The sequence below is a fragment of the Artibeus jamaicensis genome, unplaced genomic scaffold, assembly GCF_021234435.1.
Source record: "Artibeus jamaicensis isolate MK-2021 breed Jamaican fruit bat unplaced genomic scaffold, CSHL_Jam_final contig_1132, whole genome shotgun sequence".
Taxonomy (NCBI): domain Eukaryota; kingdom Metazoa; phylum Chordata; class Mammalia; order Chiroptera; family Phyllostomidae; genus Artibeus; species Artibeus jamaicensis.
This window is the reverse complement of record NW_026521221.1, coordinates 7,959,591-7,983,450: the sequence shown is the minus strand read 5'-3', so window position 1 is coordinate 7,983,450 and position 23,860 is coordinate 7,959,591. Positions and strand designations below refer to the sequence as shown.

General features: G+C 39.8%; 1 protein-coding gene across 28 annotated transcripts in view; it reads right to left on the bottom strand.

Annotated features, from left to right (window-relative positions):
- The window catches only part of MGA (MAX dimerization protein MGA), a 146,269-nt gene that overhangs the window by 78,421 nt on the left and 43,988 nt on the right, over window positions 1–23,860 (bottom strand). For 22 of the 28 annotated variants that reach the window (XM_053665708.1, XM_053665737.1, XM_037161763.2 and 19 more), the window contains exons 1-2: window positions 8,518–8,618; window positions 99–1,229 (exon numbers count right to left, since the gene is read on the bottom strand). In XM_053665708.1, coding sequence (XP_053521683.1) covers window positions 99–1,162 — 1,064 coding nt within the window. In that variant the 5' untranslated portion in view covers window positions 1,163–1,229; window positions 8,518–8,618. The other 6 variants (XM_053665718.1, XM_053665716.1, XM_053665720.1 and 3 more) reach the window with 5 other exon arrangements.

Sequence of the window (23,860 nt, the reverse complement as noted above, 5' to 3'; positions counted from 1 at the left end):
TATCTTACATTTATCAATGTCTAAAATCAGCAGTCCACACAACCAATACATTAAATCTAAAATCTTTTATCTCTAAAAACAGAAAAACCATTACCTACCTTTCAGAAACCTCTTGCTTAAACTGAGTAACTTCGCCAAGTGATGACTCGCTATCCATAAAACCAAGAAAGTCTCGATTTATATTAAGGAAAGGCTTCTCCGAACCCTTGCTTGATGTTTCATGACCCCTCGATAAAGGATCTGAATCAGCTAGCTGTATCTCTGACCCTTCACCTTCTGTGAGACGGGGCCGTTGACCAGGAGAACTAGGAACACTATTCCCTTCTTGGTCAGAGCTGTTTTTTTGCTTTCCATCTCTCTGGGGCTTACTATTCAGCCCATCATCCCGGAAGCCTTTAGCAAATGGATTGTAATCTATTTTCAGCTGGGTAATCTGTATGTTCTGATAAGCTGTTACTGCAAAGAATTCAGTCTGTGGAAAGGTAAACGTGCGGACACCAGGGCCATTTAATTGTATCACTTCAGTAGCCTTTTCTGCAGGTACCAAATGAAGCCTTGGCAGGTACCGATGCATTGAGTGTAAGATGATATGCCCTTCTTGGTCCAGTGTATTGTTGGTAAGTTTGAGTTTATAGAAAGATACTGGTTGATGCATCCAATAATGACCTGTGGAAGGAGATTCTGGATGAATAAAAACCCTCCCCAAAACATGGGGTTCTGCCTTACCACTGGGTTCCCACCAGCGACCATTCCATTTATAACGATGATTATCCACAGGAGAAATATCCATGACAAGGATATACTTCATATTTGAATCTAAACCTGTTATCCAGTAACGACAGTAAGGAAACATGCGTCTTCCTTGCTTGGTCAGAATCATCTCTGTGCTTCGATGATAGAACTCATTCCACATACTATTGTTATCCAAGGTGACAGTGATTCCTCCCACAGTACAATCAGCTGGAAGGCAAATCTTGCTTTTCGATTTTCCTGGTGATGACACACTGGTAGCCAAAGCGCAGGCATCCCGATTAGTAACCAAAATTCCTTGATCTGTTTTGCCATTTCCTGCCTGTTTCAGGATAACAAAGAATGTAGGTGCTGCTCCTGCCACTGTCCCACCATCTTGATTAGCCAATATAATTTGCTGTTTCTCCTCCATGATTCCAGTGGGATACTCAGTAGTAAGAGAACTGTAGTCACCACATAGTCACAATGGCCTTCCCATCCTAAAGAATAAACAAAAAAAAACCCAAAAACCCTTTTATTAAGTGAATATTTATTTTGTTAGCAAAAGCACAAGAATGACTATGTTATCCCCAAAATATATTCTAAATTCTTCTAAGATTTTTGCTTCTACCCTTTCTCAATCTCTGTAAGGCTATTCATTCTGGAATATTTAGTCATCTTTTAAAGTTCCTTTTAAATTAAGTTAGTGTATATCCCAGCACTCCAATATAACACTATAGATACTATCATCTCACATACAAATAAATAAAAAGTACACATTAATTTTATGAAAACTAAATAAAAATAGCCTTAGCTAGTGTGGCTCAGTGGGTTGAGTGCCAGCCTGCAAACCTGCAAACTAAAAGGTCGCTGGTTCAATTCTACATCAGGGCACACGCCTGGGTTGCTGGCCCCAGCTGGGAGAAGTAAGAGAGGCAACAGATCAGTGTTTCTCCAGCACATCAATGTTTCTCTCCCTTGCTTTCTCTCTCCCTTCCCCTCTAAAAATCAATAAAATCTTCTTTTAAAAATCTATGTAAAAATGTACAAACTTAAGGAGACTAAATTAAAAGGTTGGTTTCATTTTAATAGGATCTCAATACTTTTATGGATTAATCTGCCAGAGGATTGTTATATAGCAAGTTTTCTTGAGATGAGTAAAAATAAATTCCCATGTCACCCTTATACAGAATTTACTCCCCATTATGGTACTGACATGGGTTCATAAAAAATTAAAACACTACCTTAACCTGATAATACACACATTTAAAGAAACCATGACAAATCACTCGGACTTACTGGCAAAAACACTTACCTCTTTACTCCTGACTTTATATTGAACAAAATTCCAGAAGGATCAAACATTAAAATTCCTCCCCCATTTCTAAGTAAAACTTTTTCAAAATTCTAAAATCTGAGCCCTGCTGGTGTGCTCAGTAGATTGAGCATGGGCCTGAGAACCAAAAGATCGCAGTTCAATTTCCCGTCAAGGCACATGCCTGGGTTGCAGGCCAGTTCCCAGCAGGGGATGCACCAAAAGCAACCATACACTGATATTTCTCTCCTTCCCTTCCATTCTAAAGATAAATAAATAAAATTTAAAAAATAAGTAAAAAATAAATTCTAAAATCCTCAGGAAGCTTTTTGATAATAAGAACATGAAACCTATGGTAAATTTCAACATCATGTAAATTTTCTAAATCTCGCAAATTATTATCCAAGCAAAATAAAAAAAACAATGATTAATGAAAAAAGTATTTGCAGTTTATAAATAACTCATTTCCCTAATATAAAAAGGGTTCCTATAAATCAATAAAATCAAAAATTTAATGGAAAGATAGGCAAAAGCTAGGAAAGCAAATGGCTATAAAAATGTACATCATCTTAAGCACAGGAGACACGCTAATGGAAATCATCCCGAGATACTGCATTGTTTTTCTAAGATTTTATTTATTTAGAGAGAGGGGAAGGGAAAAAGAAAGAGAAACATCAATGTGTGCTGCCTCTCAGGCACCCCCCAATGGGGACCTAGCCCACAATCCAGACATGTGCCTTGACTGGGAATTGAATCGATGACCCTTTGGTTTCCAGGCCAGCACTCAATCCACTGAGCTATAACAGCCAGGGCCCGGGATACTGTTTCTGACCTTATCAGACTGGCATAAATCAAAGTTTGGTAGAGATATTGGAAAGAATGTTGTTAAGGACAACATAAAGTATAAATGCATATCTCCTATGGAACAGTTCTTCTAGAACTTTATCTTAAATACACACTCACACATGCATCTGTGGTAAGTCTGTATAGAGATTATTTCCTGCAGTTCCATTTATAACAGTAAAAGATTTGAGAAAGTCCATCAATGGAGACTGGTTAAATAAATGGTGGTAAACCCACAGAGTGAAGGCCCAATACCACGCAGCTATAAAAGAAAATATATAAGCTTTATGAGCTCATATAAAATTACCTACAAAATATATTAAGGGAGCCCTCATGTGTGTGGCTCAGCAAGTTAGTTGGGCACGTCATCCTCCAAACAAAAGGTCAACAGTTTGATTCCCAGTCAGGGCACATGACTGGGTTGCAGGTTTGGTCCCTGGTCGGCGTACATACCAGAGGCCAATCTGTTTCTTTCTCACATCATGTTTTCCTCACTCTTTCTCTCCCTCCCTTTCCCTCTCTATAAAAATAAATAAAACTTATACTAAGTTTTACTTAAAAACTAAAGGATAGTTTAGTTTTTATTTTGATTTTATTTAGTTTAGTGTTATTTATTTTTAGTTTAAAAAACTAAAAATAAATAAAAAGATATACTAAGGATAAAATGTTCAAAAGAGTTGGTATTATGTTAGTCTCCTTTATAAAGTAGGGGGGAAAGACACAGAAAGAATAGTAGTTATTTCTCTGCTTGATGTAGATAGACTATACAGATAGAAAGGAACTGGTCATATTGGCTATATGGAGGGAAAACTGGGTGGCTAAGAAAATAAATAATACTGATGCTTTCTAAATTGTGTATCTTTTTAAACTAAAATGGGTTTGAATGCCCATTCAAAAAGCCTTACAAAGTAAACTAGTAATTCTTAAAAGCTGTAACAAAAAACTATATTGTATGATTCCATTTATACGAAATGTCTAGAATAGGCAAATCTGCAGAGAGAAAATTTGTGGTTGCCAGGAAGACGGAGAGAGGGATAACTAGGACAACTGCTAATAAGTATGAAATTGGGTTTTTTTTTTTTTTTGGGGGGGGGTGATGAAAGTGTTTAGAACTAAAAACCACTCAAGTGTTATTTGTTAAAACAGTGAATTTTAAGCTATGTGAATTACATTACAATAAAAGCTGTAAAGAAATCTCAGATTGCCCTGACTAGTGTGGTTCAGTGGATTCAGTGCCAGTCTGAGAACCAAAGGGTCACCGGTTCAATTCCCAGTCAGGGCACATGCCTGTGTTGCAGGCCAGGTCCCCAGTAGGGGGTCTGTAAGAGGCAGCCACACCTTGACATTTCTCTCCCCCCTTTCTCCTTCCCTTCCCCTCTCCCTAAAAAATAAATAAGTATAATTTTTTTAAAAAAGATATCTCAGATTGTTATAAATTATACTGAACTGATATAGTCAAGTACCTAAGTATTCTACAAGATGTAACGCTATCACCTCCAATTAGCCTCCAAAAAAGGAAGATATTACATCACTACACCTATGTATGTCAGTAATTCTGATTAATCAAATTCAGCCAGTTACCGTTCATCCTCATTTTAATTAAAAAGTCTAATTTTATGTTTCGGAGATACCGACGAGCAGTAAAAGCATCTGAATTTTCTCTCTTCTTGCAAGACCAGCCACATTACACACACAGACACACACAAGAAACACCTCCAAAACTTAAAATATTCTCTAGCCTGAGGATAACAGATATGGGTATTTTAAAAATCGAGACTTCGGAAAGGTCAGCTATTGTTTTTAGTATGGCTAAATCTGTAAGTATTATAGAAACCAACTTCCTAACAATAAAACACTAATACCCAAGAAAGGTGAAAAAAGAATCACTCCTCTCAGTTGAAGTGTATTACTTTTTAAAGATTTTATTTATTTATTTTTAGAGAGAAGGTAAAGGAGGAAGAAAGAGAGGGGGAGAAACATGATGTGTGAAAGAGTCAGCAATCAGTCACCTCTCTCACTCTCCCAACTGGGGACCTGGCCCAAAACCCACACATGTGTTCTGACTGGGAATTGAACCGGCCATCTTTCAGGCGGTGCTCAATCCACTGAGCCACACCAGCAGCCAGCCAGGGCTGATGTTTATTTTTAAGAGATAAAATTTAGGATGATTATATTCAAAAGCTGACTCAGACTTAAGGCAATTAGGTTTACTGGTTTACTAAAACTAACAAGTTTAGGCAACACCTATCAGATATTCATAACAAAATTAAAGACTTAGAAACCAGAAATAAGATGACTCCTTAAAAAGAGTAAAAACTTAGTGAATTCACAAAAACTAATACCACTACAACAGTATATAATGCAAATGCAAACTCCTGCTGCTATATTTAGTGCATATTAGTTCAAATTTTTGTTACAGATCAATTACTTTTATGATCAATTATGCAAAATATTCTTAAATGCATTTAAATACAACTATGGACAAAGAACTACCTGAAGAGCTATCTCAAAACTAGACATACATTAAAGGGTTCAGAATTTCTTAAAAATTATCTTCGACAACAGAAAACGTTGGTTTTCAGATCATTATAAACTCAGGCAAGTTTTAACCAATGCTTTAAAAATCATTATCTTTTGAAAATTAATCTATGAAAATGTCAAAATTTCAACGGGCAGAAATTCAGTTTAGTGTTAGACTGCACTGAGGTAAATTTTATGCTAATTATATATATATATTTCAAAAATTTCCTTTTGCCCTATTTCTGCATCTAAGAACCTAGTTTAAAATGTAAAAATGAAATAAGAAACTAAAATGTAAAAATGCATACAAAGACAGGAAAAAGAACTTTCAGACTTATGATGTGTATGTTTAAGAATCCTCCAAAAAAAGTTATTCCATGAGTTCATCAAAATACATAAAACCAAAGACCTAATTTATGTCCAAAACAATCTCTATCTTGAGCCAAACCTCTGTACTGGTTTAGGAACAAGGAATCAGATTCTTATTCCACATCAATATTTAAGTACAGATTCCACTTCACTATACAAATATGATTATTCATTTGGGATGCTACAGGAAGTTTTCTAATCAAAGAATAATCAATTTAGCATATTCAGCCACTCTAATGGCAAAGACAATTTTACCTAATTGCAAAAACTGTACTTTAAGACCTAGGCCACTCATCAAGAAACACTCCTTCCAGCAAAATTCTAAAAATATTCTGTATCTGGCTCTCTAAAAGCTTTAAAGAAGACCACAGTTTTAGTACACATATATAACCGATTTCAAAAAAGTCTCAGTTCAGCTCTTCTAGAACAAGCTTTTATCTGCATAAAATAACTATATTAATGAGCTGAAGAAATGTTTACCTGCAAATGAAAAACATAGAAGTAACACTCTAAAAATGTCACAGGAGAAACAGGTGCTTTCACTAAGATTGTTTTGAGGTAAGTAAAGTAGCAAGTTCCATAAATAAACTGTTACAATTTCAAGGTCCCTATTCTCAATATCTTTTCACCAATCACCTCTTTGGTTAAGTGTTTAGCTACTAAAGTGGTGACCCTCACCCAACTTACAAAAATAGACTAGTTAGTTTACTAGTTATTTACTTAATTTAATGACTCATGTATTGCACCGAAACAAAAATCAAAATTCCAAACCCATACCATTAACTTTAAAAACACAACATATTCAAATTCTGGTCAACCCATTTTGAATGTTTCCAAAGTTGCCAAAAATGACCATAACCTCTCATACAACAAATGCGTTACTGTATTGTAGGCACCAAGATGTTAGTTTGCTCCTTAATATGATCATTCACTAGAAGACTATGGTTAAGTTAAATTACATTTCTGAAACTCAAATTGTAAGAGAACAAGTTAACTAGAATTTCAGTATCTACCAATATACAATAAGCCCTGAAATTTGAAAAATCTTAAGTAGATTTGGGGTACAAATATGATCAGAAAATGATAGTAAATGGTGGCAAAGACATAAATAGTCAACTATCAGTTCTTAACTATCATTATGTTAATTTTGGTAATTAAATAAATGGTACTTGTCTGTAAATAAGAACTTACTTCGGACCAGACAATATTCTAGGCCCTTTATCATCACCACAATTCTAATAAGGTAAATTTCAAAATACTATCTCTAGTGCTTTGAATTTGAAGACTCAGAATCACATTTGCCTAAGATAATACACTTGCTTCTCTTCTCTCTCCAGATACAATTTATTAATGTTGCCTTCCGAAACATTTTATATTACTAGGCATGGCCCCTTAACTAAATTTGGTTAGCAAGTTCTCAGGTCCCTAGCAGCTGCATTAAGAATTTGAAAAGCTAACTTTTGTGGCAGAAATGAACAGTAACCAAATAGCCACCCAGTCTCTCAATAAGTATGTCAAAGTACCTAGAGGTAAAGGAATTGCCTCAACTCCTGAGCATGTGTTTTCTGTTAAGGGAACCCAACCCACTCAACCTCCAAAAAACAATAATACTGCCACAAGAAGCACTAATGCTGATCCCATACCCTTGAAAACGCGAAGCCTTCCTGCCACTTCCCGGGGGAAGCAGTCGCCGTCGACTATTAAGGATCCACAATCACCCTTTTCAACTGGAAAGGCCCGCTGGTCAGGAACCACGTGAAAAAAAAAAAATGCCGCAAGGAAAGCTCTTCCGGGGAAGAGCAGTCCCGACTAATCACGTGCCTTCGGCCGGAACCCGCGGATCACTCGGAGGGACCCAGTTGCACTGTTGCCCTGGAGACTACAGAACTACCTACCGGTCCCTCCCAGACTTGCCCTCTTCCGAGCAGCGGTCACGCTGCCTCATGGCACTTTCCCCTCAGCCCAGTCGCGCCGTCGTGCCCAAAATATAAAGACAGAGAAGGCAGCATTTGCCAGGAACTCCGCCGCAGAAGCCTGTGGAGCTTTACAAACGCACGGGCGGCGCGCAGGTGGGCTCGAGACTTCGCTTGATCCACGTGTCAGCTCCTGCGAAGTGAACTCAGGGGGAGTGGTCTTCCCTTAGAAGGACATTACTTTGGTTACTCACTCACCGACTTCTGCAATCTCTAATCCCTCCTTGTACACCTTCACCCCTCCCTGCTTCCACCCTAGCCAGAAGGAGGCATCCTCGGGATTACAAAGGCAAAGAAAAAAATCTTCACAGCAAGACACTACCACTTTCTACTCTCAACCTCATTTTTTATGACCCCTAAATTCTCCGTAATCTTCGCACAGACTCAACTTTGTTTACTGATCCTCAGGGCAGTTTATGTCCCTGACCAATCTACCACTGGGGGAAGAGACCTACTTGACAATTTAACACAAGAAGAAAGCCTCATAAACAGAAAACTAGCCAAGGCTGCCCCACAGAGAGAAAGAAAATAACACCTGCTGTTCCCACCTGTTTCCCCCGCCCTCATTTCTGCTCTTGCGAACCACCGGTCCTTTGTTTACTAAGTTCTCACTCCTACAGAGCTCATTTCCTCGCCCCCACTTCTTTATTAAACTCGCGGTCCTGCCTCAAACAATTCACTCGAAAATTACATGCTAAAAGAGACAGTTGTACGGGTGTCAAAACGCTGCACAAAGCTTCTTAGAAAAGCGACGTCAGCACCATTTACCTCGGAGTTTTGGAACCCTGAGACCTGGGCTTTGAACTGCAGAGCGCACAAGCAGTGCTCTCGACTTAAAACACCAAGCCGGGATGAAGGCGTCACGCGGCTCGTACCATGCGGTGCGGCACCCCACGCACGCGAACGCAGAACCGCGCCAAGGGCGCTTTCTCACCCCGCCCGCCTCGTGGCTGCTCTCTCTGGCGTCGATGTTCCCAGTTAGTTCGCTGCGCGACGCGGAAGTAAGGCCGGGGACGCGCGCGAAGTGACATGCGCAGCCTCGCTAGGGGGGCGAAAGGAGGACCAAAGGCGCGCGCCAAAGACGGCACCGCGCAAGGCCAGGCCTGGCCCCAGCGTGCGAAGATCGCTCAGCGGAACGCTTCTCACGCTGTTCAAATGCACAAGAGCTTCAAACTGTCGAAAAACTCCAATCCAGCCAACATTAGAGCACCATCCTCTCCCCCAACCCAGGCCCGTGAGTTACCGTGCGGGGCGTGGCCGGCCTCACCCGGAGTCCCTCACATCCCGCTGTGGGCGGGTTATTCTGTTCTTTTAACACACCGTGTGTCCGCTCCAGCTGAAGAGCCTGCGCGCGCACGGGACGTCCACGTCACCGCGCACGCGCTCCTACCCTCCTGGAGCCCGCCGCGCATGCGCCAAAGGAGGCGCGAGCAGCACCTCCCTGGCCCCTCCCCCAACACCAGGAGGCCAGACGACCCCGTAGCAACGACAGGACCCTTGGGACCCGCCCCTGGAGCTGAAGCCGCTGCTTTTCCGGGTTCCAACAACTGGCAAAAGCCTACTGAAGCTTCCAGAATCAAGAAAGGCGAGGCAAAAGAGAAGCACCCTAATTCCCTCAGCCTCTCACACGAAGCCTTCGTGAAAACCGTGAAACCTTTACCCGCGGGCTTCTCAACTATGCCTTCTACCGGTTCCCTAGGGCGAGGAGCCAGCCCCGCCCCTACCGCGCCCAGCCCCACCCACATGGGAATCCGCAAACCCCAAGGCTTCAGGAGCCCGCGAAATGAATCCGAGATCTTCCTCCCCAGTGATTGTGGCCTTGGATGGCGCCAGAACGTCGGGAAACCGAGAACCTTGAGAACCTTGAGAAAGGAGCGGTTGAGTTTGCAACATCCACGACCGAAGAACACTAGGGAAGTAGGGAAGAGAACGAAAATCTCACTGCCGAATGGGAAGGGAAGAAGAGTTGCCACTAACTTGCCTGATTAAAGAAAAATGTCGGGGGGGGGGCATAAAACCTAGAAACTACATTTTTGCACTATACACTATTATCTGAGCTTTAATGCCTTGATCTGTATTTTCAATTCTATTTGTTCAAGCTATTTAAGCTATGAGGTGCAAGAAAAAATTACAGAATACCTTTGTCAAGCAGTTGCTGAACTAAGTTAATGGACAGTATTTCTCCCAACCAAACATCAAAAGGTATGCCCTGGCTAGTGTGGCTCATTTGGAGTGTCGTCCAGTAGTCAAAAAATTCTGGCCAGGGAACGTACCTAGGTTGTGAGTTCCATCCCCAGGCTGGGCACCAACATCCAGCGGAAATGGGAGGCAACTGATCAAATGAGAAGCAACCAATGGATGTTTCTCTCCTTCCTTTCTCTCTAAAAGGAATGGGGGGGAAAACCTCATATGAAGATTTTTTTAAATGCACACACACACACACAATGTTCCTCTATGTCTTTCCTCTGGGTTAACACTCCAGTAAAAAGAGACCTGTTTCAAGTCAGAGAAGAGAGGCAAAATAGAAGTAGTAAGTTTACTAAGTAGATACTGTGGTCCATGTTTCCAAACTTCACTTCCACTCAGACAAATTAGCAAGTACTGAGAACCTACGTGCTAGATGACTTAAATACAAAGCTCTGTGAAGGAGAATGGGGAAGCTGAAAGAAAGGAGTTAGGAGGAGGCTTATCCAAAAGGACTGATTTGAGCTGGACTCCAGGCATATAGGAACAATTTTCTTTTTCTTCATTCTGCTTTCCTTAGAGTCCAGGCCATGGGAAGAAACTGCAGGAATTAGTATACTAGAAAATGTGTAAGTTAAAGTTTACAAACTTCTGAAGTTGCCCTGAAAACTCCAATTCAGGCACTGTCAACAATACTACTAGAGCAATAAATGAATACCCAAGATCCTAGAAAAAAACTGAAAAGTAACAGTTTCTTTGATGCCTTCCTCCTCTATTCTGACCCCAAGAACCTCTTTCCTGCAATCTGCCTTGTCAGAATTTCCCACCTCACTTCATCCAAAAATGTCTTGGTTTCAAGAGTCTAAGGTTTTCTCATAAAAATTTTCCATTTTCTGAGGCACAAAGCATTAAAGCATCAAAGCATCTGATCCTAAGGTGTAAATGACTAATGACTAGTGATGGTTGGATCCCAGAAGACAGGTTAACACAAATGGTATCTCTAATTGGGGAATCTGTGAGGACACCTTAATGGGCAAATAGTATGAAATGCCAAATAACTATTGAAAACACCACCAAATTTTCAGGATTCAGCACTGAATCTCCTGGTGGGAGAGGTAAACTGGGTATGCCTAATAGGGTACGCCTAAACCTAAAAAGGCCTATAGATGTACTATCAAGAATCTGAGAGCTTGCCCTGGCTGGTATGGCTCAGTGGACTGAGTGCTGGCCTATGGACCCAAAGGGTTACTGGTTCAATTCCCAGTCGGGGCACATGCCTGGGTTGTGGGCCAGGTCACCAGTTGGGGGCGTGCAAGAGGCAAACAATCAATGTATCTCTTGCACACAGATGTTTCTCTCCCTCTCTAAAAACATACAATTTTCAAAAAATCTGCAAGCTTATAACTTTTTATATAGACAATCTAATAATAATACTGCCACTCCATTTCAGTAGCCCAGTTTGGGTTTACCATCAAGCTTGTACCACGTAACCATCCTTTTTTGTTTGCTTTTTCAAGTAATCTCTTAAGTGGTTAAATTCAACTTTCAATGCAGTGTTTCTCAAATCGGGATCCTTGGTTGTATTTTTTTGGCTACATAAGAAGGTCTTCCTTTAAAAGGAATCCTTATATAACCCAAGTTTTAAAAATACAAGATAACTAACTGCTAGAATTGACATGCCTCAGTTTCACCTTGCTCCTAGAATTCTCTCAAGTTACCATAGCCTATCTTCTTCATCCAGCCTAACATAAAAATCTTTCCCTTGGTTTTTCTTGGTTGAACTTTCAAAGAGATTTAACTAAATGTTAAGGGGCTGAAGAGGGAGAATGCCTGGAATAAAAACAAGCTGGCCTAGAAAGTACCCGCTTTTGGTCCAAGATCACTGTATAAACACATAAGCCTTATCTCATCTGCATGCACATTCTTTCTGTTCAACAAATATTTGAGTGTCTTATATACGCAGAGGATAGAAGAAAGACTGGCACCTCATGCACTGTTCAGATGTCTATACTAGAACCTAAAGAGTTGGCACAACTTCATGAAATCCACCAACAAGACAAACTGTATTCCTTGTCCGATCTATTTAGATCCCACCTTCTCAGTTCAGATTTCTACTGAAACATACCTGTTATAAATGACTAGAAGAGAAATTATCTCATTCTTCGGATGAGACCATCATCAACCCTCGAAACCCCTGGGTTGTAATCTTGTTTACAATATCTTTTTTAAAAGATTTTGTTTATTTGTTTTTAGACAGAGGAGAAAGGAAGGAGAAAGAGGAGAGAAACATCAATGTGTGGTTGCCTCTTGCCATCCCCGACTGGTGACCTGGCCCACAACCCAGGCAGGTGCCCCGACTGGGAATTGAACCAGTGACCCTTTGCTTCCGAGGCCAGCATTCAATCCCCTGAGCCACAGCATCCAGGGTACAATATCTTAATTCAATACAGTAAGGCCCGAGGGCAAAAAAGAGGGAATCATACTCCATTCTGCGTACCATTTAATACTGCACTTGAAACCAACTCATGTCAAGGGACAATGTATGATTAGATCCAATATCTGAAAACTTGGACTAAGGAATTTTAAGTAGCAAGAGTCTTAACCTCAAAGAGCTAGTAATCCACCCAATGAAGAGCTGTAAAAGTTTCTTAAACAGATAATAATGCTGTTAAAACATGTTTTAGAAAACTGTATGTCAAGAGAAGGATGAAAGAGGACAGATGTGATAGAATGTTACCAATATTCATCAAGAAACACCATTCTACCTTGACTGCTGCTATGGCTCAGTGGACTGAGTGCCAGCCTGTGAACCAAAAGGTCACCAGTTTGATTCCCAGTCAGGGCACATGCCTAGGTTGAGGGCAAGGTCTGCAGTAGGGGCCATGTGAGAGGCAACCACACATTGATGTTTCTCTCCCTCTTTTTCTCCCTCCTTTACCCCCTCTCTAAAAATGAACAAAATATTTAATTAAAAAAAGAAAAAGAAACACCATTCCCTCCTGCTGCCCCATAGCTCAAGCCTGCATGCACTATAATGTTCCTTACTTTGGGGAAGATCTTCCCAAATGCCTCAAACCTACTTCAATTCACCCTTCATACCTAAGCTTAAATATACCTTCTTCAAGAAACTTTCCTTAAGCCCAAATATATCTTGTATTTCTTTACAGCACCTACCACAACTGTAATTATTTTTAAAACTATAGATTTTAAAACTATATATTAATGTCTTGCCCACTACACTGTTAGCTCCACTCTATTCCATTACCTAGCACCATACCTAGAGCAAAGCAAACACATAATACTTGTTGAATAAATGAGAATACGAAACCACAAGTTCCAGTTTTCCAGGCAAATCTAAATACCAAATATTGGTGTAATGTCCAACAATTTGAAATTTGGAAAACAGTATCATAATACAAATTATTTCTCCTGGAGAAATAGATAAATATTATTGACAGGGAAGAAGCTTGCATAGATAAAAATAATTTTCTAGGGCCACAGCTGGTGTGCCTCAGTGGATTAAGCGCCAGCCTGCACATCAAAGGATCACTGGTTCGATTCCCAGTCAGGGCACATGCCTGGGTTGTAGGCCAGGTCCCCATTAGAAAGTGATTAAGAGGCAATCACACATTGATGTTTCCTTTCTTTCTCCCTCCCTTCCCTTCTCTAAAAATAAGTAAATAAAATGGTTCTTTTTTAATTTTTAAAGAATAATTTTCTAGGAAAGTCTAATTATTAACTGACAGTCTTTTGCCTCAATGACTTATGCCTGTTACCTATAAAATCAACAAAAGCAAACATTATTTATGTTGAAAGAAATGTTATGATTCTATAATTTACCATCTGGTAATAAAAGCAACAAGTTTGTAATGGAGACCACCATTTGCACACACTCATCTACAAGAGAAAAAATAGTAAATACAATCTTCAAGATGAAAGGACATTTTAGTAACTGAATTTGTTTTACTAAGATCTAAAGGAAAAATGTCAGAAATCAGTAAAATAAAGTTCAGAAGGATTACAAAATAAAAATAACAGATATAAAAGAAACAATAGAAGTTTCAACATACTACTAAGCCCTTGGGAGAAATGTCTCATCTAGGAAAGCATACAAGGAAAAACAGGAAATTTTCCTAACTAAGCCTAGAGGTGCACAGAAATTTAAAACACACATGAGAACACATAAAAACAGAAACTAGATATAACAGAGAAGAGGACTAGGAAATAGCAAGTAAACTGCCAAGGATGGAATCAGGCAAGAAAATCAAGAAGAGTATGACAGAAAAATACACTGAAAATGTGTCTGCTAATGCATATGAAAGAAGCCATGCTTACTTTACATGAAGGGCACCACTGCCTCATGGAAATGAGCTACGATGCTCAACATAGCAGTTCCCAGACCACTAGAACATCACAGACCAGTAAAATTTCCCTAAAAAAAAAAAAAAATACAGATGACTACCAAAAGGTGACAAAATTTTTGTCTTCAAAAGTATACCACTTACTATTACCATTCTCTCTTAAAATAATAGCTATTTTAAGACCAAAAAGCCAGGGAGAATATGTCTCATGCTAAATAACAGTCTTTTATTTTGAATACATTTAGACAGATAAAAACACTTATGACATTATCCCTATTTCGTGCTATACACATTGAAATTTAGCAGCAGGTATTTAGAAATGATTGCTAGCCAGGCTCCCCTTGATAACTAACATTTGTCTTCTGAGAAAAAAAATAACATACAACAGGCCCAGGATTTGTTATAAGTCACCTTGCCAAGAAGTCGAGAAGCAGTCTCTCCTCAAAAGTGGAAAAGAGGGTGTCAGCCAAAAGACACCCCAAAGCAGACTAAAGGACAACCACATGATTAGCAAGCTACTTTGAGTGTCTATGTTTGGGAGACCAGGGAGAGGTACTGAAGGCAGGATGATAGCTTTTGCACTGTGCCAAGATCCTACAGCCTTAGTAGAGGTACATGAGAACAACACAGTGAAACCGAGAACAGAGGGCACCCACCCAATCACAATTGCTTAAAAATACTAAGGGATACACAGTGACTTGTGGTGGTAAAGGAAGAGGCAGGTCAAACTACACTTAGTTTAAACTGGGTTTTAGGCATATCACACATAAGAGAAAATGGGGTGGGGGGGGTAGCTGTACTTGTTTAACCTGAAAAAATTAACCTAATGGGATTTTAAATATGACTGAAAAATAAACACGGTAAAAGGATTTTATAACCTTTGCTTTACTAAAAATGTTAGCTGTGATCTAACCACTGGAGGGCAAGGAACACCTGTTAAAGTGCAAGGAAAAAGCTACATTGAAATAAAGCATGTGAAGATTATTCAAGTAACTTCAATGCAGTGCCTTATCCAAATTATCTATAGATTATAAATTGTAGAGATTATAAAGTGGCCAATATTTTTCATCCCAAATTTAATTCTCCCCAACATATTCTGAGTTATCTAAGCCCAAGTAAAATAAATAAGGATATGATCAGTTAAATATTTAAGCACCAACTACATGCTGGGCACTGAATCAGGAATAAAGGAACAAAGGAAAGTAAGTTCCCCTCATGAAGCTCAAGTTCTAGATAAAAAAGACAGGAACACACACACAACCTAGGGAATCTAGAAAGGTTACCATGAAGAGAGGACTTTTGAGCTGGGTCTGGTCTTGATGGAGAACTAAAATTAACAGAAAGAAAAAGACACTGCAAGTAGCAGTTATATAGTCAGTAAATAAAGAACTGAAATAAATTATCCAGAATTTGGAGACAGGGTTACCTTTAGAAGAATAAAATACTTAGGTAAAGATCATTCAAACATTTAGATCCCTATTCTGTACTGTCAAATATTTACCAAAGAAAAAACTACAGAAGCACAGTAGAAGGAGGAACTCACACTGAAGTAAGTTCCTCCTTCCTTACATCAAGTAAGGCTTAGTGTTAAAAAAAAAAAAAAGGATGTCTACAAGTTGACAAAGCAAAGGAGGGAAGAACACTCTACATCGCTCAGCTTTCTGACCATGGTATGCTCTCAAAGTACTACATACCTATCCTTACTAGAATTTATCACAGGTCAAATTCTTATACTTATTTGTATAATTCTTTCATTGTGTTATCTCTCTCCTTCATCCTAACCACCCCTGCAAATAGACTGTAAGTTAGGAAATGAACTTTTTTTAAACCTCTAAGTTGTCCCTTCGGCTCCTATTACAATACCTGGAACTTAGAAGCACTCAACTTAAAACATGTTAAACCCACACATTTAATTCCAAACAACCTAGACCTAAACACCAACAGCTCTTATCTGGACTACTATAAGAAACATCTTCACCCTTTTTTTTTGCAATCAATTCTTTATTACTGTTGTCATTACTTCACAACTATTTTTAAATGTTTTTTCATTTTAATTTTTTTCAGTTATAGTTTACTTTCAGTATTACTTTTTATTAGTTTCCAGTGTACAGCATAGTGGTTAGACAATCATATATTTTACAAATTTCCACTACCCACCTGCTAACATACATTTATTACAGTATTATTGACTATATTCCCTATGCTGTACTTTACATCCCTGTGCCTATTTGTATTTATTAATCCCTTTACCTTTCTCACCCAGTCCCCCAATCCTCCTCCACTCTGTCAGCTCTGTCATCAATCTATTCTCTGTATCTGTGAGTCTGCTTTAGATTCCACATATAAGTGAAATCATATGGCATTTTTCTTTCTCTGGCTTATTTTTCATAGCCTAATAACTTCTAGGTCCATCCATGCTGTTACAAATGTTAAGATTTCATTCCTTGTTATGGCCAAGTAACATTCCACTGTATATGTGTACCACAGCTTTTTTATCCACTCATCTATTGATGGACACTTGGGTTGCTTCCATAACCTGGCTATTGTAAACAATACTACTGAACCCAGGGATATATATATTCTTTCAAAAGTATGTTTTGGGTTTCTTCATATTTACACCAAAAGTGGAATTGCTGGGTGTTAAAGCAGTTCCATTTATAGTTTTCTGGGGATCTTCCACACTATATTCCATAATGGCTACACAAATCCATGTTCCCACCAAATATGCATGAGGGCTGCAATATTCTTAATTTGATCTCTAGGCATTCATTCTAGCTCTTTTCTTAATATCTTATTTATTTATCTTTAGAGGGGAAGGGAAGGAGAGAGGGAGAGAAATATCAATGTGTGGTTGCCTCTCATGCGTCCCCCACTGGGAACTGGCCTGCAACCCAGGCATATGCCCTTGCCTGGGAATCGAACCGCGATCCTTTGTTCACAGGCCCGCGCTCAATCCACTGAGCTACACCACCCAGGGCAATTCTAGCTCTTTTCTAACCCATTCCCTACACAGCATCAAGTGACCCTTTCAAAACAAATCAGTTCATGCCACCTAGCCATTTATAGAAAGAAGGGCAGGACCCAAAAAGACCGGAATTACTTCTGGAGAGTGGGTCCCTTTTAGCACAGGTTTCTATGGCTGCATAAGTGTTCCAGAAACCCATCTGCATCAGTGTAGCAGCTGGCATTTGGCGTGAGATGCTGGTTCAGCTTCAGTGAATTTTTTTGAAGAATCTTTCAACATATTTGCACTCGTAAATCACCCATCATGGGTGATTTATGAGCACACCTGCCCACACCGTACTGAGTGTTCAGCAGGTTTTGAACAAAAGAAAGCAGGATTCCTGTGCCCCACCCTCCTTATTCACCCAATCTCACCCTGATCAACATTTTTTTGTTTGTTTGTTTCCCCAGGGAAAAAACATCCTCAAAGGAAAACATTTTGCAGATGTGGAAGAGGTGAAAGCAAAAAATGGCAGAAGCACTAAAAGGGATCAAAATCGAGGACTTCAAAAACTGTTTTTTGAGTAGTGGGAAAAAAGTCTTGATAGGTGTATTGCATCAAATAGAGAGTTCTTTGAAGTGATTGAAATTTAATTTGTAAGAACTAAGTTTTCATTTTAATTTTATAAAATAAATTTTATAAATAAATTCTGAGGAAGTTTTGGGCCCCTCTTCATATAACCTTCCATCAGAGTCTCATTTAATTCAGAATAAAATCCAAATGCCTTAATATGGTCAACAGATCTCTGCATTCACATCATTCTCTCCAAAATTTCTTCGTGTCTCCATTTTCCTCATCTAGGAAACAGAAATAATATAATAGTTCATACTTCAAAGACCTGTTAAGAGCATTAAATGAAATAGAAATAAATGTAAAGCACAGAAAATGGTACATGTGTCACAGAGAATAGCACATGTAAAATCATTCAATAACTGTTAGCCACTGAATTCTTAACAAATTACTTATAACTTTAAAAATAAAATATGTCCACAGCTAGACCAAGTTGAAGGCACCTGATGTCCTCTGATCTCGGAAGGTAAAAATAAAATTCTAGTCATTTTTTAAAGCAACTACATAAAGTAAATAAAATTTTTCCCTGGCTGGATTTAGCACCAGCCTACAACTTAAAGGTTGCCGGTTCGATTCCCTGTCACGGTAAGTACTTGGGTTGCAGTCCAGGTCCCCAGGAGTGTGTGAGAGGCAACTGATTGATGTTTCTCTCCCTCTCTTTGTACCTCCCTTTCCCTCTCTCTAAAAGTAGATAAATAAAATCTTTAAAGAAAAATAAAATATAAAACTCTTGGGCCAAGATGGAGGCATACGTAGACACACTGTGCCTCCTCACACAACCAAAAGAAGGACAACAATTTAAAAACAAAAAAAACACCCAACCTGACAGAAAATCAAATTGTATGGAAGTCCGACAACCAAGGAATTAAAGTAGACACATTCATCCCGACCAGTAGGAAGGGTGAAGCCAGGCAACCACGAGGAGAGGACCCTCGGCCAAGCGGCAGAGGAGGACCTGGGAGGGCAAGGTGGCAGCTGGTGGACCCAGCAAAGTGGTGGATTGTGGAGCGGGACGGGCAAGGCTGCAGCTGGCTGGCAAGGCAGCAGCCGGTGGACCAGCATGGTAGCGGCTGGTGGAGCTGACAATTCCACATTCGCATGCAGATAAACTGGGAAGAACGGCTGGGGAGCGGGGCAGACCTCCAAACTCTGAGTCCCAGTGCAGGGAAATAAATCCTCAAACCACATATTGAAAACACCTGTGGGGGTTAAGGTGGCAGCAGGAGAAACTCCCAGCCTCACAGGAGAGTTCACTGGAGAGACCCACAGGGTCCTAGAAAATACACAAACCCACCCACACAGGAATCAGTACCAGAAGGGACCACTTTGCTTGTGGGAAGCGAGGGAAGTGACTGAAATCCAGCAGAGAGCAGAATAAGCAGCATTGTTCCCTCTTGACTCCTTTCCCACATACAGCCTCACAAAGCAGCGATGTGGGTTGCTCCGCCCTGGTGAACACCTAAGGCTCTGCCCCTCACTATGTAACAGGCATGTCAAGACAAAAAATGGCCCAAATGAAAGAACAGATCAAAGCTCCAGAAAAAAAAAATACAACTAAGCAATGAAGAGGTAGCCAACCTATCAGATGCACAGTTCAAAACAATGGTAATAAGAATGCTCACAGAATTGATGGAATTTGGTTGCAAATTAGTCGAACAAATGAAGGCTGCACTAAGTGAAATAAAAGAAAATGTACAGGGAACCAACAGTGATGAGAAGGAAACTGGGACTCCAATCAATGGTGTGGACCAGAAGGAAGAAAAAAATGTTCAACCAGAAAACAATGAAGAAACAAGAATTCAAAAATGAGGAGAGTCTTAGGAACCTCCAGGACAGCTTTAAACATTCCAACATCCGAATTATAGGGGTACCAGAAGGAGAAGAGGAAGAGCAACAAGTGGAAAACTTATTTGAACAAATAATAAAGGAGAACTTCCCCAATCTGGCAAAGGAAATAGACTTCCAGGAAGTCCAGGAAGCTCAGAGAGTCCCAAAGAAGTTGGACCCAAGAAGAAACACACCAAGGCACATAATCATTACATTAGCCAAGATTCAAATGAAGGAGAGAATCTTAGAAGCAGCAAGAGAAAAGAAGACAGTTACCTACAAAAGAGTTCCCATCAGACTGTCAGCTGATTTCTTAAAAGAGACCTTACAACAAGCAAGAAGGGGCTGGAAAGAAGTATTCAACGCCATGAAAGGCAAGGACCTACATCCAAGATTGCTCTATCCAGCTAAGCTTTCATTAGAATGGAAGGGCAGATAAAGTGCTTTCCAGATAAGGTCAAGTTAAAGGAGTTCATCATCACCAAGCCCTTATTATATGAAATGTTAAAGGGATTTATCTAAGAAAAAGAAAACAAAAAATATGAACAGTAAAATGACAGCAAACTCACAATTATTAACTACAACACCTAAAACAAAAACAAAAGCAAACTGAGCAAACCACTAGAACAGGAACAGAACCACAGAAATGGAGATCAGGGGGAGGGTAAGAATAATATAGGAAATGTAGAAGCCAAAGAACTTATATGTATGATTCATGGACATGGACTAAAGGTGAGGAGTGTGGGTGGGAGGGGGTATGCAGGGAGGAGGGGAACAAAGGGGAGAAATGGGACAACTGAAATAGCATAATCAATAAAATATGTTTTAAAAAATAAAAATAAAACAAAAAAGCTGAGTCTCAAAAAAACAGGTTTTATATTTCTTAGGAAACTTAGAGCAATGGATTTAAAAATAAGATTCTTCAAAATTACCACTCTAAGTTAATGTACAGAACAAGAATTCTTTTACTTATATGATGTACATGTACTTACTTAAATATTTTTCTACAAGAACCAAGACCATTAGTACTTTATAATAATGGTTTCCAAGCCCTAAATTTAACTTTTATATTCATTCTGAATATTAAAGTTGTTTTCCCCTATTGTCCTATATTCTCTCACTTAATTGCCCTTTAAGAAAATCAAGGAATGCCCTGGCCAATGTGGCTAAATTAGTTGGTGCATCAACCAATAAACCGAAAGGTCATGAATTCAATTCCTAATCAGGGAACATACCTCGGTTGTGGGTTTATTTACTTCCTGTTCAGGGAACATAAGAGAGGCAACTTATCCATACTCAACTCTCTCTCTCTCTCTCTCTCTCTCTCTCTCTCTCCCCTTCTTTCTCTCTCCCTCTCCCTCTCTCTCTCTCTCTGAAACATACCAGTACTTTTTCCCCTTTCCTTTCCAGAGGCTTGTTTTCTCTGCCTTTCTCTTTCCTAAGCTTGAAAGGCCCTTATTTTGCCTCTCTCTGTTAAGTTGTTTCTTGAGCCCAAGCATCCAGTGACCCACTTCTGCCTCTGTGATTTCCTAAATAAACTTTTACTTTTATTTGAGTCTTGAATGTGAATTCTTTCTTAGGCAAAACTCAAGTACCAAAGTTGCTGAACTAAGGTCTAATCTAACTCTGCCGGTAACATTCTGTTGCATTTTCACCATTACCATGTGCTGCTGTGTCTCAGACCGTCTTATCGTTGCATGGTGCAGCAGGATTATAGAGAAGACCATCCAGGACCACCCTGCAGACTCGGACCTGTGCTAGGTACCAGCAAGGCCCCATGGTGTCCCACTGGCTCCTTGCTTTGCATCAGGTGGACCTTAATGAACTTTCCTTGAAATTCTTTACCTCCATGTTTTAAGAGGTCATCTTTGAGCTGTTTTTTTTTTAAGATTTTATTTATTTATTTTTACAGAGAGGGGAAGGGAAGGAGAATGAGAGGGAGAGAAACATCAAATGTGTGGTCGCCTCTGAGGACCTGGCCCACAACTCAAGCATGTGCCCTGACCTGGAATCGAAGTGGCAACCTTTGCTTCACGGATCCACACTCAATTTGCTGAGCTACACCAGTCAGGGCAGAGCTGTTTTTTCTTAAATCCTCAAGGTGGAGCTAAAGGTTAAGGGTAGAAAACTCAGGCAAAAGATAAAACAGTTGAGATAATTAAGGACAACAGGAGAAAAAAATGGGTGACTTATTTTTAACTTTGGCTTTTCGATTGCAACTGCTTTCTGAGAGGCTAAATAAAACCTTTTGCTGGATAAACAAGAGCCTGAACTCGTTTTGGCTACGAAGATAAGGGGTGCTTCCTCTCTCCTGTTCAAATCTCATGTGTTCTTAGGCAACTAAGAATCTCTGAGGAAATGTCAGTGGGTATCCCCTCACAAAATGCAAGGGCCTCATAGAGAATTCCAGCTGAACTGTAATTAAATAATTGACTTGTCCAGGCACATGCACATAAAAGTTGGTTACCTGGTGCTCCCAGGCCTTACAGTAGTATTAGACAGCTGTGGAGAGAAACTGAGACACATCAGAGGGTTGAGATGACTCAGAAGGTGACAGACTTTGGAGCTCAACTCCTATGCAGCACACTTCAACCTACTACACAATTCCCTAGAAATTTATTCAGACTCTACAGATTCCAACCACCCCCCCAAAAAAAGAAAATCAAGAATTTTTTAACATCACCATCAAGTGTTCTGAATACAGAAAATTCTATATATATGCTGTTTTTTGCAAAAAAAAAGCAATAAAATAATAAAAATTCTTTTCATTCATATAGCCAAATTCATAGAAACATGGACTTACATTTGTATTAAATCTTTTTGAACATCTTAACCATTTTTTATTTTCAATTACAGTTGACGTACAATATTATATTAGTTTCAGGTGTACATCCCAATGATTAGATATATATAACTTACTAAGTAATCATTCTGATAAATCTTGCACACAGTACACATTTCACAGCATACAGTTATTAAAAATATTTACTATATTTCCTATGCATGTATTCTTAGCTATTTAAAAAGTTAAGAACATAATAGCCTCTTTGTCAAAAATCCATTTTTAAAAATTAACAATAAAGGATGAACAATCACAACACACAAACGATAAGAAAGAACAAAGGATTATGTGGTTTTCACTCAGTTCTAATAAAAGATTTTGTACCAGAGTTATATAGTAAAAGTGTGCCCCAGATGGTGTGACTCCGTGGATTGAGTGCCGACCTGTGAACCAAAAGGTTGGCAGTTTGATTCCTGGTCAGGGCACATGCCTAGGCTGCCACAGTGTCCCCAGTTCTGGGTGTGCAAGAGGCACCAATCAATATATCTCTCCCAAACTGATGTTTCTCTCCCTTACTCCCTCCTTTTCTCACTCTCTAAAAATGAATAAATAAAATATTTTTTTTAAAGTGTACCCACCATTCCTGTATTATTGCTGGGGATAAACTTACATCTACTTAAAATTTCACAGAACTCTGTCAAAGTTTCCTACATCATATTTGCTGAGACTTGTAGAAACAAAAAGTTACAAAAATTAAATTTCTGGTATTTCCTATCCTATGGAAAATTGGCCAAAATTAAAATTTCAAAGCAAAGTAAGAACACTATGTTCTGAGACTTCCGCCAAGATGGAGGCATAGGTGGGTGTGCCGTGCCTTCTCACACAACCAAGTTTAGGGACAACTAAATATTAGCAACAGAAAACACAGCCAGAACATGGAAAATTGAACTTTTCGGAAGTCCGTTAACAACAAATTCTTCAGCCTGACCGGTAAGGGGCGAAACCAGCGGCTGGTGAAGCGGGGTTGCACAGGAAGACTCGGTCAGACGGACTCAGGCGTGGAATCCAGACGCGCGGAATCCAGGTGCACGAATCCAGGCGCAGGGTTGGACCTAGTGAGCGACCGAGCGGCGACCGCTGGGGAGACAGTGGGGGAGCGGTGCTGCGTGTTGACTGTGGTCGCGCATTTGTGCGTGGGTGGACAGGCAAGGGAGTGAGCGGTTGGACCGGGGCGGCGGGTCCCCGCGGCAAGCAGCAGTGGAAGGCGCCTCGATTTCCCTGCTCTGACCCCACCTCCACATACAGCGTCATAAACCAGCGACTCTGAGTGGCCTGGCCCAGATGAACCACCTAAGACGCTGCTCCTCACCCAGCTGCACGAAA